The 16618-nt window shown below is 37.2% G+C and overlaps 1 protein-coding gene across 1 annotated transcript in view; it reads left to right on the top strand.

The window, feature by feature from the left end:
* LOC132155201 (xenotropic and polytropic retrovirus receptor 1 homolog) overlaps positions 1-11802 on the top strand; it is a 53871-nt gene extending 42069 nt beyond the window's left edge. Inside the window, exons 5-15 of the mRNA XM_059564065.1 lie at positions 704-853; positions 997-1080; positions 1172-1253; positions 1454-1650; positions 2080-2259; positions 2402-2570; positions 2664-2858; positions 3136-3296; positions 3419-3546; positions 8653-8874; positions 11521-11802. Of these exons, the coding sequence (XP_059420048.1) occupies positions 704-853; positions 997-1080; positions 1172-1253; positions 1454-1650; positions 2080-2259; positions 2402-2570; positions 2664-2858; positions 3136-3296; positions 3419-3546; positions 8653-8874; positions 11521-11575 (1623 nt within the window). The 3' untranslated portion in view covers positions 11576-11802. The remainder of the gene's footprint in view (positions 1-703; positions 854-996; positions 1081-1171; positions 1254-1453; positions 1651-2079; positions 2260-2401; positions 2571-2663; positions 2859-3135; positions 3297-3418; positions 3547-8652; positions 8875-11520) is intronic.
* Positions 11803-16618: the final 4816 nt, after the last annotated feature.

Here is a 16618-nt window from a genome sequence, read left to right as displayed (position 1 = left end):
TTAAACTGTAAATTCCGTTTTTATGACTGGATTCTGCAATTCCCTCCGCGTTTTCTGCATCGCGGAAATCATAGGGCCCTAGTTGTGGTATGTCAGCTCTATCTTACAATGGACACACGCCACGACGTTCTCTTTACGTTTGCCCGCGTCCTCAAATCAAAACACTGCTGACTCCTTGCAGTATGCGATGTCTGACGCAGCTCTTGTGTCTCCTTCTGCTTTGTGGGTGACGTAAACGCGTTATGTCACATTAAAAAAATCATTGCGAAAGAACCTGACGTGAGATTTAAAATGAATTAAAAGAGGCTTCGAGGCAGAGGAATTTGCCTCGATCATTTTTTGTAATCGAGTTACTCGAGGAATCGTTTCAGCCCTACAAAACACTGGTTTACAAGACTTAGTGCTTTTTTTATTGGCTGTTCACAATGGTTTTTTTTGTTTTGTTTTGTTTTCATGTGGCAGGTTGAACGTAGCCTTAAATATTAAAAAAATGTTTTAATATTGAAAATTGTCATGACATTTGGTGGAACTGATTACATGGAATCCTGTGCACATGATAACCTAATTATTGCCTTGGTTGCTGCTTTTTCAGTAATTTCCATTTGATTATGATCCAGCTAGTGTCACTGTTTTTTATTAATTTCTGATTATCCATTCTTTGAACTCAGTCTCATCTAAAGTGTTAATGGTTTCTCCCTGTCAGAATCTAAACTTCACAGGCTTTCGGAAGATTTTAAAGAAACATGACAAGATATTTGAGACGGCACGAGGCGCTGATTGGCGTGTTGCCCATGTTGAAGTGGCTCCTTTTTACACCTGTAAGAAGATCACTCAGCTCATCTCTGAAACCGAGGTACCATACACTCAAATGACTCATTCCACTTAAAGTATAAGGATTTCAGAAAAACTATATCTGCTTTAAAGAACAATTAAATTGTGTCTGATCAAAATAGCACAGTGGTTAGTTATTCTGACAGCATGTTCTTAAATCCCCAGGGCCTTGTTACCACAGAGTTGGAAGGAGGAGACCGACAGAAAGCCATGAAGAGGCTCCGAGTGCCCCCATTGGGAGCAGCACAGGTAGGACACTCTGTGACTTTCACCAAAACATATTTCATTAGTAGCGTTAAAAGAACGTGAACATCTCACCATCCTGTGCTCTTTATCTTAGCCTGCACCAGCATGGACCACTTTTAGAGTAGGACTCTACTGTGGTGTCTTCGTTGCTTTAACAGTCACAGTCATCATCACAGGTATATACTGTCTAGTATGCCTTTTAGAAAACTGTTATTTTAATGAAAGTTTGAAATGCTTTTAGTTACTTTATAAGGTCTAATATTTTCACCATCTGTAAAGACATTTTACAACATTAATATAACTTTGTGATCAGAATCTTTTTCAAGGATTCAGTGGTTTGGTTATTTTAACAGCTATATGTTTTGCACATCTGTAGGTGTTGTTAAACTTGTTAACGGAGAGGAGAAGAATGTCTGGCCCCTGGTGAGAATGTATCGAGGTGGTTTCCTACTCATAGAGTTCCTTTTTTTATTGGGCATCAACACCTATGGATGGAGGCAGGCTGGAGTGAACCATGTGTTAATATTCGAGCTCAACCCCCGCAACAACCTGTCCCACCAACATCTCTTTGAGGTAATTAGAAATCTATGATTTGAAGTTCTGATCAATAAAGTTAGTTATCTTCATTTTAGTTCCATAAAAACTTAATTTCACAACTGTTTACTGAAATTAAGATATTTTAAAGATTTTAATGTTAATGTAAATATAACAGAATAGAATTACACTGTTTATTAGGCATTGACAAGAGATGATTTGAAATAATTCTGTTCCATTTTTGAGTATTTTATTCTGTTTGACTTTTTGAATTTACAAAATTTTGAAGTGGAAAAAGAACAGTTGTATGTGCATTTAAAATAATCACAGATTGCTCACATTTATTTTGACAGCTACTTCATACATTTAGAGATTTTACAGTGCACAGCTCTTGTCAAACTTCCTGCTAGGCTAAAACCAATTTAAAAAGAACCAGATTTCTAAATTTATTTCTGTGTTTTTATGCAGATTGCTGGTTTCCTTGGAGTTCTTTGGTGCGTTAGTATTCTGTCCTGCCTCTTTGCCAAGTTCACAATGATCCCTATACAAGTGAACCCTCTAGCTCTCTATGGATTCTTCTTCTTTTTCCTTATCAACCCTTTCAAAACATGCTACTATAAATCTCGCTTCTGGCTACTCAAATTATTGGTAAGAGCCAGAAGAAACCCATTTCATAACACACAACAGCATTTGTCACAGTTTTATGATACATATTAATATTCCAAGTTGTCGATTAAGTTGGTCACCTCCCCTTTCTCCTGCATTATTTTCCACCTTTTTCTGTTCATAGTTTCGTGTGGTCACAGCGCCATTTCATAGAGTGGGGTTTGCAGATTTCTGGCTTGCTGACCAGCTCAACTCTCTAGTAGTGGTTCTGATGGACCTGGAGTACATGATCTGCTTCTACAGCATGGAGTTGAACTGGTCCAAGTCTGAGGGGGAGCTGTGGATTAAAGAGGGTATACAAATGCACATTAATGTCTTGGCATATTTAAAAAGGTTTTTATTGGGCAGTTATTCATGACATGCTGTATGTTTTTTCTTCAAATCAGGTGGTGAGATATGTCACTCATATTCATATGGAGTACGAGCTGTAATCCAGTGTTTGCCTGCCTGGTTCCGGTTTGTGCAGTGTCTGAGACGTTACCGGGACACAAAGCGTGCCTTCCCTCACCTGGCTAATGCTGGCAAATACTCCACTACTTTCTTTGTGGTCATTTTTTCTGCGCTGTATAAGACGCATGAAAGTAAGCACATGAGCTGTAACATTCTTTACCTCAACCTCAGATTCTTTGGATACTGTATGAAATTCTTTGTTTACCCAACATGACATTTTATGTTTCCATTCAAAACAAGTCTGAAAGACAGTTTGGGTCAGGTAGAATGTGGTTGATGATATTGTTTACAAAGTAAAAGCGGACCACACATGGATCCTTGAGGAACACCATGCGGCTAAATGTAAAGTCCTGTGTTTCCTTATATCTTTAGTGTTCTCTTATGTTACTCCCTCTCTGTTATCATTAGCTCTTCCAGAAGGTCTGGTCTTCTTTTACCTGTTAATTGCCTGCAAGATCATTAACTCCTGCTACACCTTAATGTGGGACCTGAAGATGGATTGGGGTCTTTTTGACCGTAACGCAGGGGAGAACACCCTCCTCAGAGAGGAGATTGTATATCCACAAAAAGTAAGAATATGCACACCGTTGGTTTTCATGTTTTACCATTTAAATGGGAACAGTCCCCTTCACATCATTTAAACTGTTGACAGTCTTATCGTTGTGTTCATTTTTGTGCTTTATTTGAACAGGCTTACTACTATTGTGCCATAATAGAAGACGTAATCTTGCGCTTAGCTTGGACAATTCCACTTTCTCTTTCACAACTCCAAATTTCTGATATTTTGGCAACTGTCCTTGCACCACTGGAGGTGTTCAGGTGAGCATACCAGCATACCAGCATATATCATAACACTCATTATGTGTTTTAACCACAACCTGTGGTTAAAAGAATACTTTTCCCAAAAAATTATGTTGAAAATTTGCTCACACTCAAACCATACAAGATGTAGATGGGAGAGTTTCTTCATTAGAATTTTGGAGAAATTTAGCATTACATCACTTGCCCACCGGGTGATACTCTGCAGTGAATGGGTTCCATCAGAATGAGAGTCCAAACATCTGATAAAAACATATTTATCCACAAGTAACAAATATTTTCTGAAGGAAAAAGCTGTCTCTTTATAATAAACAGTCCGTTAAATTATTCAAAGCTCAAGGCTTAAAGTTCTCCGGCACCATGCCGGATCTTCGTTGTGCAGTGTTTGGCTGAGGGGGAAAAAAAACCTACATTTTTATTTATAAAAAAAAATATATATATATATATATATATATATATATATATATATATATATATATATATACCTTTTTGATATCACTTTCGAGTCCATGAGTTTGTCTACCAATTGTAAGAAAAAGTGAAAAGGACATTGAAGATCTCGATGAAGATGTTCAGCTTAGCAGTGACAAAGTACATGCAGTATCTTGGGTTCGATAGAGTTAGAATGAACCCAGAACATCCTTAGTTCAAACCTTTTATACATTTTTTAATTCACTACCCTTCATGTAAATGAAGTTGCTCCTGTTGAAACAGCTGTAGTCTGTATGTTAATAATTAAGGTCTAAGGACACCCCTTTGTCTGAGGTGGTTCTCAGTGTCCCACACCATTCCCATTCTACAAATGGTCACCAAATGATCTACAAACAACATAACTGTTGATTTTCTTTTTCTCTATAATTAGGGATGGGACGGTATGAAAATTTAATATCACGATTATAGTGACTAAAATTATCACGATTATCAATATTATCACGGTTTTGTTGAAACGAGATGAAAGTGTTCAAAAATAGTTGATGCTCACACTGAAAACATTTCAGCAAGTTTTATATTTAATAATCAACAAACAACTAATAAAACAAGCAACTCTATGCACTTAATTTAAAGAAAGATTAAATTCTGTGGCATTTCCTTCCTTACAATGAAAAGTGTAGAATCATAGAAAAGCATAGAAAAGTCACTGACTTTCGCCATTCCTTCTCGAAAAAAAACAAAAAAAAACATTGTGCGCTGTGCTTGCGTCAGACTGTTGCTGGCTGGACATGATTTAATAGTGAGTTATTAAAACCGCGATAATCAAACACGGTTTTAATGATAATTCATTTTTAAACGATATTACTAACCTTCAGCACATTTTATCACGGTTATCAATAAAACCGGTTATCGTCCCATCCCTATCTATAATATTTAAGCCATTTTAGGAAATTAGCATGATCAAACATATTGTGGATTGGAAGCTGGATCGAGACAATAATTTCTTACACAATGGTATGAGAGGAGCACAGCTTTCACTCTCAATCAAACCAAACTAACATGACTAGCCAATCAGAATCTTTTGCTCTTATAAACAAGAGACGTGCAGGCAGCACAGCCCTAGTAAATGGAGAAGTGTGACACTCTGAAAAAGCTGTAAGTCGCAATGGTCAAAGATGTCCATCTAGTGCACATTTACAAAAATAAACAGCTCAGAGTAATCATGTCATCTCCAACAGAACGACATGATTGAAATTTACTGGGATTTTTGAAAAGGTCCTGTTCACACATGATCTCTTATTGTGTTGATCTTAATTTACCAGTAAAGACTGTAATGGCGCTTTTCCATTACCAGTACCAGCTCGACTCGACTCGGCTCGGCTCGCTTTTCGCTCCGTTTTCCATTGCAGATAGTACCTCCACAATAGTCCCTGGTTGTCATAGCGATGCTGCAGGAAACTGCCGTGACGTAATCTTCTACGCGACACACACCCGCTACCCACACACACAGGACAATGGAGGAAATCGAGTGCATGTTGTTTTTGATCCTCGGGATGTGGCTGTTTCTCACAGCAAGAAGACAAACGTTGTTTTAAAAATGGCGGGGTTATTCTGGATACTGTCTGGATACTATTGCTGGCGCGTGTAATGATGACGATTCTCTCTGACCAATCAGCAGTCTGCTGTGTTTTCACGTCACATTATAGTATCGCCTCAGCTCGCTTGGAACCTCGCCGGAGGTGGTACGAAAAAAAGTACCTGGAAGCTGGTACAGGTACAACTTTTACACAGTGGAAAACCAAACAGAGCCGAGCCGAGGCGAGCTGGTACTGTGTAGTGGAAAAGCGCCATAACTCTTTGTCTGCATATGCTGTGAATTTGAATTGCTTAACGTTCATCTAGAAAAACTGTGTGCATTATTTCACTAGATTTGTAATGTAAATCATTAATAAACCTTTGCCAACACAGGAGAATACATCAACCTATTTCTAAATATGCCATATATTGTACATCGCGATTTAAAAATAAAAGTATCTGAGTCTGCATGTGGCCAAATATTAAAATTCAATGGATCAAAACATCTTTTATCATGCTGTAAAGTGAAACGGCACCAGGATGTTGGTCCCTTCTAGAGGTATTTATGTTCATATTATGTATAGGCATATTGCATTTTGTATTTTAACAGTGTTGTTCAATAAAACCATGTAATTACTTGGTTTTGATATTTTATTTAAACCAGTTATTATTGTCTCATCATTAGTTTATATATAAATAATCATACTAAAGCCTGGTTTTCACTTAGGTCTATTTGTGTTACTAAAAAATATCAGATTATTTAATTGTCAAAATAATCAGAAGATTACTTGATTACCAAAATGATCATTAGTTACAGCCCTAGATTATTTAAAAAGTTTCTAAATATAACTGCATTGTTTTACTTTTTGTAGTTAAAAGACAAGTATTTTGTAATTGAAAATGTATTAAATATTCTATTAAAATATTGTCTCATTCTAGTGAACCAAGTATCTGTATTTTGTAGGGGTGGGAATCACCAGAGGCCTCGCTACACGATATTATCATGATGCTTGTGTCACGATACAATATTATTGCGATTTCAAATATATTGAGATATTCTGCGATATATTGTGATTTATTATAGTGTAACTTGAGCTGGTACAAAAACGTTGTTCAGACTTTCAGCAATTGGGGAATTTGAAAATAAATTACTTTTAAATTGTAATTAAAATAAATAAAACATGTAGTCTTACATCTAGGGATGCACCGAAATTAAAATTCTGGGTCGAAACAGAAACCGAAAATTCTAGATGCACTTGGCAGGAAACCTAAAATTTATTATTTTATTAAATAATATAAAGTTATTTTGTAGGACTTTTAAAATGTAACTCCATTTTAATGATACTGAGAAAAGAAAAAAAAAACACAAGCCAATAAAATAACCACACTTTTATTGAAAGTATCACAATAAAACTGGACAGAATTTATATTAATATTGGTAAGACTTTACAATAAGGTTCATTAGTTAAAATTAGTTAACTACTTTAGTTAAAAAAACTAAGAATTTATTAATCTTAGTTCATGTTAATTTCAACATTTACTAATTCATTATTAAAATCAGCAGTTGTGCTAGTTATATTAATGCACTCTGAATTAACATGAACTAACAATGATCAACTGTATTCTCATTAACTAATATTAAGAAAGATTAATAAACACTTTAATAATTGTATTGTTCATTGTTTGTTCATGTTAGTTAATACATTAACTAACATTAATGGAACCTTACTGTAAAGTGTTACCTTAAAATTAAATATCAAAATATTATTTTTTATTCACTTTAATGTAACAGAATCAGATATAATTTGTTGGATTTTTTTTTTTTTTTTTTGGACTAATTATCCAAAAAATTATAGTTCTACAAAGCTATTATTATCAAAGCATATGAGCATAGCTTAGCATCACTTAAGGTAACATCATTTTACAAGCATTGCCCAGTACAGCTGTACACCATGTTACAGCAGAGTAGCACCACTGCAACAGGAGCAAGCATACAGCATATACATTTTCTGTCTGTCATTTTCTGTCTGCTGATCATTTTTTCTGCAAAAATATAAAAATTTGTTGCATCCCTACTTACATGTCCTCCTTGTTTACAAATCCAAAGTATACACACACATCCGATTTAAATGCAGAAGGGGCTTTCCTGATTACTTTCCACGATGCTGAAGGTGACCCAGCTGACTTCACTAGAAAAATACTCAACACAACCATCTAGTGGATTGTCAAGAAATGTTTTATTATTCTACCAAATAGTATAATAAAAGATTGATACTTACCGTCTGTGTATCGATACAGCCGCAGAAAATATCGTGAAATATCGTGATACTATACTGTATCGATTCTTTCCCCACCCCTAGTATTTTGTCTCATCTCATGAGCTAAGTGTACTGCTAGTGTCGATAAGCAGTGATATAGCTCATAATTTTCCAAGTGTATGATATAGCTTTCATTCTTCAGGTCAACCATTTGAAAATAAAAATTAAAAATCAGTTTAAATAGGGAGAGCAATAACTTTACTATAGTATCCTTTCAAATGTTAAAGTTGCCACAGACTTTGCATGCTTTGCATGTGCATGTTGTTTTAATGTTTTTATTTGTACAGTTTATATGTAGGCAAAGAAAATTTGCTCAATCAGGGCATAAAAATACATGCATCGTAATTATTCAAAGGAATAACGCTGACTTCATATGGTACGGACTTAAAAACATGAAACTTTAGTTCCAAGATGATGCATAGTAAGCTTTGAATTTCAATAAAATATAGAGCAATATATTAAAAGTTACTTGGTTTGTTATATTCATATACATTTCTGATACTAGTAACAGATATATGTTCATGTTTAATTTTTCTGCATAATTACGTGCATAAATAGATTTTGTTCAAAATATTCCAGTACCTGTGTCGGCTGTGCGCAGCAGACCCACCCACCTTAATGATTTCAATATATTGCTTTTCCTGCCCAAAAAGACCATAAACATTGAAAAATAACATCTGAATTAAAAATGTATTGACATGCATATATAATAATAAAAACTTATCCTGTGTGATTGAAACAGTAAAGTAACCATCCTAATAATCTGTTTCATCTCTTTTAGGCGCTTTGTTTGGAACTTCTTCCGTTTGGAGAACGAGCACCTGAATAACTGTGGTGAGTTCAGAGCTGTGCGGGACATCTCAGTAGCACCTCTGAATGCAGATGACCAGACTTTGCTGGAGCAGATGATGGACCAAGAGGATGGAGTGAGGAACAGACAGGGAAAGAAGAACTGGAAGAGAAGCTACAGCATGTCCTTGAAAAGACCACGCCTCTCCTCCCAGTACGCTCAGCCTCACAGACACGAATCCAGACATGAATACATAAGAATAAGATTTGTACTGCTAAACCAGTAGACAATATAGGCGATATAAAGAAACCTCATTTGAATCTAAATGTGCTGAATTTAATTTTAAACATAAAAAGATTTTGGGATGTGTTGTTAGATTGTTTTAAATATTTTTGGTTCTCTAAACCCCCTCCCCCTCCCTTGTCCACAACAATATTCAAAGGCCGACATTCCTAGTTTCTGTAAATTACATTTGAAGAGAAGTTTTAAGGAATAAATGTTCTTTGGAGATCCTATTCTTTTTAATCAATTAATTCACCTGCCGTTTCCAGTTATTTGTGTTATACTGGAAAATAATTAAGGACAATAATCTTTTATTTTTTACTCTCAATTTGTAGTAATTAAAATTTTATAAAGCTTAGTTGAAAATGTATATTCATTATAAAAAGACGTGGAGTTTAAAGATTTATTAATTACTATGACTTTTTTGAAGCAATTAACTAAATGGCAAATCTTAGGCTACATCCACACAAAGCCAGAGCTTTCCCTATCCAACCCCCCCTCCCCCCCTCCCCCCTCTTCTCAAGAAATATCACTGTCTGCACGAAACTAGGGCTGAACAATTAATTGCATTTGCGATAATATGAAATAATTGCAGTAATATGGAAATTGCAGATGCTGCGATTATGTGCGAGAGTAAAGAGATGTGTTCGACTGGACACGATGATTGATTGATAAGGAGAGGTCTGCCCTCTTATAGCTCACATTACTTTGATGACACGCACCAATCGGTCTAATCAGCGCTGCTTTAAGTTGAACACATCTAAGCTCAGTCTTCAGAGATAGCATCAAGTTGGCACACTACAGTGTTGCCAAGTCCGTGGTTTCGGCAACCCCTCCATAAAATGTGTATTTTACCGCCTGGAAGACCGATAGACCCCCCTCGAAACGCGATTGGGCTAGTTTTGAGTAGCAATTGGGCAGGTCTTGTTTTGAAAACCTGGCAACTCTGGCATGCTACACTACGTACTTATTATATATAATATATATATAATAAGGTAATATATATATTCTTATTTATTTATTTAAAGTCTTTCTAAGGCAGTGGTTCTCAAAGTATGCGGTACACGAGTATTGCAGGGGGCACGCGGCCATCAGCATAAAAATAAAATAAAACCGTAAACAGCCAAAGGTCGTAACTTTGAATGGGAGATGGATGGGTTTGTGAAAGGGAAAAGAAAAGCCATAGGTGATGTCTCGCAGCCGCTCCACGCCACAGGTTTTTTAAATTAAAAAAAGCATCATTCGTAATGTTTAGTGAAATTATTAGGCGTGACCAAAAAAGTTTGAGAACCACTGGTCTAAAGTTAACAGACAGTTTAAAAAGTGCAGTCCACGTATTTACATATGTTTATTACAGTGACTTTGAATGATCTAAAGTAGTGTGGTAAAGCACCAGATTTGTTTTTATATTTCTGCAATCTACTTTAGTTTGTGTGATATGTATATTAATGTTTACACCAGGCTTATTTGACAGTGCTTTATGCTTTCAAGGTTGGAAGTTCAACAAATCAGTCAATATACTACTGTTATTGTAGTTGTTTAATAAAAATGTCATTCATATCAATTCATGCATTACCTAATTTCATCGTAACATAGGCCTGGCCTACAGAAAATAAAATTTATTTTGAATCTTTTCTAATATTGTGTTGGTCATACTATACAATGATTTTTAGCTTGTCTTTGTTGAATAATACAGAACTTAAAGAGTTTAAAAAAAAAAGCATATTAAATCACAATCACAATATTGGTAAAAAAGAATTAGCAATTAGATTATTTTCCAAAATCATTCAGCCCTACACGAAAACCAAAAAACCGACACAAAACGATGTAGTATACATGCCAGACCAGTAAGGGGCCAATATGTAATTCTGCCACAGAGATACACTAAAAATGGAGAAGACTTGGACTATGCACATAAACCTTGCACGCGGTATACAAACGAACATGGAACAATACATTTATTTATCTGTGTTAATGTTAGTTAATAAAAAGACAATCGTTCAGTGATTGTTCATGTTTTTGTTGCTGTTACATGACATGGTGTCTGACTAGGGCCGAGATGTGGGCTGATGACGTCATCGTTTCAGAAAATAGCTGTCCACATGAATATGTGTCCCAAAAATCCGGATCTGTGTGGACAGAACGCCTATACAATACAAAATTTTATCGTATACAGCTAAAAGAGTCTCTGAGTAACAGGGTTGCAGATTTAGCCTAAATAAAGATGTCCTGCAGTTTAGAAACCAGATGTTGCTTTGTTGTTATTGATAAAATGAATGTGTTTTTCACATAACGGAGAAAAAATTGTCTTCCTTAAAACAGCCATGAGAATGAAGATAAATTGAGATAATCCGTTTTGATTTGTTAATGTACATGAGGTAATGGCTTTTTAAATTAAATCGAAACATTTAATAGTTCTCTCTTTAAAGAACATTTTAATAAAGGGATTTGTGCCTTTATTAAAAAGTAACAGGACATTTTTGTAGGACCCTGTTTGTGGAGAGTTGTAAACCTCAGAGCACCATCATACAGATGATCTCAAGTTTTCAAGGATTTCTTTTCTTTTTTTATTTTCAGGTCGAAGGTCCGAGACACCAAAGTCCTGATAGAGGACACCGATGACGACACCTGACCCTTGCGTCTACAGTGGCTTGAGAAATTGTTTTTTATAGGACCATAGACCTCAGTGAACCTCGACTCTTCAGAAGCTATCCAATCAATCCATCACAAAGCTGCCTGACTATGTACACACAAACACCCACCCATTTCACACCGAGACCTCACTGACTAACACACGCAACAGGAATGGCCACTTAAGTTACTGTACTGTTTTTGATTCCTTCGTTACTGCCTTGATCATTTTTGATCAATCATCACTGAAATGGATTCAGTGGACGGTGTATGTTTGCAAACCGCTTGATGGGGCTGTGCTCATATAAATCAAGCATCTGACTGTGGACAACGTCATTGCAGCATGATCGATCAATCAGTTTGGATATTTTGTCTTTAAAGACTTTTATGATGAGGGTTTAAAGACATTCATGTAGCAGACACATGGACTGGTTTACCCTTCTTCATGAAAATGGCCATTTATACGTGTACTTTTATTTATATATATATATATAATATGTATATGTACATTTCATTCTTATTTATGTGTAGGAGAGATGCCTTGAACGTTGCTTTAAATTAAATCTTTTAAATATAGCAAGAATTTACCTTGGACCTTTACCCAGGACCTCTGCACTCTTTTGGACAACCCTCAGGTGGCTTTGAAGGAGAAATACTAATTTGATGTATACTTATTAAACACTTTGCCAGTCATTGCAAACACAAACCACCAATGTACTGTAATTACCAGCTCTAAAATGCCAAACGGGAATTTCCTGTGCCTGTGTTTATTTTAAAACATTGTTCCTTCATGTGTCTTAAAGTCAATACAGGTTGAAGAGGTGCTGCTCTGTAGACCCAGAAAGAGAAGAAAGCCCTTTGTTTTAAGTGTCATGCTCATGTTAAGAGCAAGCCAAATTTCAGAAGCATTCCTCAATAACTTCTTACCTGTTATCTTACTTCCTACATACGATCATATTGAAACCCCCTTTTGTTGTTACTTAAAGCTTGTTAAACACACACAGACCTTACCAACCACATTCCACTGAAGTAGCATTCCATATTTGTGATCTTCTGTTGTTCTTCAGTGTCTTCCAGAGTTTGACCAATTCTTAGACCCACCTGAGGGTTTGAGAGGTTCCTGGGAAAAGCAACATCTTCCTTTTCTTTTCAGCTGAGTCTTTGGCTGATACAAAAGCACTAGAAGTTTTTTTTTGTGAATCGTTTGTAAAACTTGTTGCATAAGTCATCACATTCAGTGTGATAAATTATGTAAGGATGGGTTTCTGAACGATTATGCACAGGGAGTTCTCATATGATGGTTTATAATCTTTTCCAATCAAAGATGTGTATTTGTACCTCTGAAAGCCTAGCTGTCTGTGAACGAGATCGTTGTCAGACAGGAGGTACTGCATACATTCATGCAATCCTCAAATGACTCACCGGCTACACCTCACATACTATGTCATGTACTACTGTCCCAAGTAAATTCTTGGACCAAAAATAAAAACAAGGTTTTTCTGTTGTTTTCTCATGGCATTTTACTCATTTTAGACTGGCATTTAGGATTTAAAGTTTCTAAAGAAAAATAGACCAGATTGCTTCATTCACTGCCAGGTTCACCAATGCATGCTATCCGGTATCTATCCAACCGGTGTGAAGTGGAGGAAATGAGGGTCAGAACCTTCAAATCTGAGGCCATGGTTCTCAGCCAGAAAAAGATGGAATGCCCACTCCAGCTAGGGGGTGAGTTGCTTCTCCAAGTAGAGGAGTTCTTGTTCATGAGTAACCTAAGGATAGGCTAGAACATGAGATTGACCGGTGGATCAGTGCGGTCGTTGTACTGGGCAAAGTGAGTGTTTAGCCTAAAGGCGAAGCTCTTGATTTACCAGACGATTTATGTTCCAATCCTCACCTATGGTCATAAGATTTGTGTAATTTCTAAAAGAATGAGATTGTGGGTACAAGACCAGACCAGATCAGTGGTCTGGAATCAGCACCTAAAGACAACCTCTAAATGTCAATGGAGACCATATTAACTAGATGAGCCCCAGAGACAGATCCTTTGCAAAGACCTTGTCAACTAGAGGACTATCAGCACTAGACCAGCACTAGACCAACACAGACACTATTGATGGAGAGCTAAACTGGATGATGACATCACTGAATCATCAATGAACTGACTGTAATTAAAAAAAAATATTTAGTTATGTAAATATATAGAGAATTATTCTCCTCTTCCATTATTGACAAAACATTTTCCTGTTTGCCACTGTTAAGTTGTTTTGACACAATCTTTATTGTATAAAGTGCTATATAAATAAAGGTGACTTGACAAGTGGCTGAAATTAGTTCTCCTTCAGGAACTTTAGCTGTGTCTAAATGCTTTAGAAATACCTCAGAGAGACCACATTCTGAAGCATGAATGAAATCATTCCAATAGAGAAATAAGTTGTCGCAAGCAGGTTGATGTAAGCAACCAGGAAGTATAAAAGCATATCTGGCAAACACGTTAGCCTCTGCTTTAAAGTAAGCGCGTCTGTGTGTGTGTGTGTGTGTGTATGTGAAAGCAAGCACTCAATCAAAGTATAAGATATAAGGATAATGGCAAAATCAAAGGCGAAATCTGTGGCGAGTGGATGGCCTTTCAATTTGTCTGTTTGGGAGTGGAGCATGCATGGTCACCTCTTGAGGAGGATGACTGTCATGATTGTGAGCTCCTCCCACTCCATGCGCTCTGCTCCTGGCCTTCTTCAAAGCAGCAGGTTCGGGATCCTACAGGGTCTGGCCCCACTGTTGCCGAGGCACATCGGCGGCTGTTATGGTGGGTATCGCAAGTAGAATTAGAGGAGGGATCCGAGACAGGCTCATCCTTTTCTCTGTCCTAACTCTCTAAATCTACGCCTCCCTCTGAGGGATTGGAAGCCCACCCCATGGTTTCTTCCCCAGGCGAGAGAGCCAGACGCTTCACCTTTCTTGCCCTGAGGAGATTGACATGATGAGCATCGATGCATAGGAGACTGTGGACTTGCCACCACAATCAGGAGCTTGTAGAGGTTTTTGACTCGCACTGTAGCCAAATTAAATATCAATTGTCCAGCCAAGGAACAGGACGCTTGTCCCAAGAGCAAGCAGGACGAGCGTTTCTGTAGATCTAAATCACAGTCTTAATGACGGGGCCTTAAATTTTCCCTTATCTCCATTGCTGAAGTATCAAGATCATGGAAGAATCCGTATTCATCCCGATTCATCACCCAATTGTATTAAACTATTCTGACATTATGGGGCTGAATGAAATGGGATATGGGGCGATTCCGGCAGTGGAGCAGACACTCTCAAACTATCTCTTCCCATCCTCAGCGTATTCTCTGAAGGCCCCAAAGCTTCCCATCGGGCCAGTAAAGCTGACATCCAGCATGGTTGTGAAAGCTTATATAGCGGCAGGTCTGGGTGTCAAAGAAACAGCCAGAGCCATCGGCTGTTCAATGACAACATTGGTGGCCACATAGCAGCACTTGGGGTTGAATCTGTCCGAGCTACAACATAAGGAAAGATTATTCCTGCTAGATGCCCTTTATTGCCTTTTGGCCTCCTCAGCAGCAAAGTAGACACTGTCGTCGAGAGGTTTCAGGAGGCGAAGAAGCAGGCGCTGTCATTCCAGCACTTCCTTTCAGGGCTCAGTTAGCTCCGACGAGCTAATTTTCCAGCTCAGGCCCAGTGACGGTATGGCACGTGAAAGCTTTGCCCTTTAAGTTAGGGAGCTAGAGTAGTCAGGTTGGTCGTTCCCTGCCGGTCATCCACTTCAGGGCATAGAAGTGACTCCTCTAGCAACACCAGAGGACAGTCTGGAGAGACTGGTTCCCTAAGTAGACTTTCTGGTAGCATTGAAAATTTCAGTCAAATGTCTCACAATGGGTCCTGCACACTGCAGAGAGAGGTTAACAGTTAACAGAGGTGAGCAGTTAAATGATGGTTCTTTCTTCACAATGACATCCAGACACACTGTAACACAAGTGGTTTTTGGTGAAGTGGCTGTCTGTCAGCTCAGCAGAGGCTTGCATGAATGAGGTCTCAGAAAAAGTCAGCAGACAATGAGATGCTACAAGAATGTTTGTCCAGGAGCCAGTCAGTCTCAGCCTCCTTTCTCCATTAACACGGCCTCTGCATTAGAAAAACCTACAGGTGATTCAGACTTCTAACAATGCATGATGCATTACAAGACAACAAACTATTTAAATGTGCAGCACCTGCTCCTTAAAAGCACTTTCATTAACATAAGATGAGTGTTTATTGAAGCAAAGTTACAGTAAGTCTTTAATCTGAATTAAGGCAACTAGAGAAAATAACTTCAGGTTTTTTATATCCCCACACGATATAAAACTGTTTTGCTATGAGTAACCTAAAGACACTCCAGGAAGTAACGGACAGTGAGATCTGATTTCCAGAGCAGTGTTCATTTGAGGTCTAAGACCATGGAAAATGGGTTCTCCAGCTATGAGCGCTACAGGTTTGAGAAGCAGGACATCGTGGCACCGTTTATCACATGATGATTGACAGACCAGCTGACGTTCATGTATGCCTTCACTACCTCATCACAGGAGTTAAACATGGGCAGCACCTGCAGCAGAGCAGAGAATTAGCTTTTAGCTTAAAGGTGTGAGATTTCTGTGACGATTTTCAAGCAAAAAATAAATAAAAATACATATTTTAATTAGACTTAAATACATGTGAGTGTACATATCGTAGTCAAAATATGTTTTTCAAACCATTTTAAGTGCATTTTTCACTTTTTGATCTTGGTGTCCACTCTACGATATAATTTCCTGTTTGTGTATTTATTTACACATGTTGATTGCATCACATAACTTTTAGTGAAAAAAAAGAAAGGTTTCTTCTAATATTAAATGCAGTAAATCCCCATTATAATAAAAAAATATATATAATAATAAAAGATTATGCCAAACTAATCTATACATTTTTTTATATATATATACATTAAGGATGTAAGTTGTATCGCCCTGACATTTTTTAGTTTATTTTACGAGTTCATGCCCAGTAAAAAAAA

Source organism: Carassius carassius, chromosome 12 (genome assembly GCF_963082965.1).
Source record: "Carassius carassius chromosome 12, fCarCar2.1, whole genome shotgun sequence".
Taxonomy (NCBI): domain Eukaryota; kingdom Metazoa; phylum Chordata; class Actinopteri; order Cypriniformes; family Cyprinidae; genus Carassius; species Carassius carassius.
Note: the sequence above shows the minus strand (reverse complement) of the source record. Positions and strands in the feature narration are given on the sequence as shown.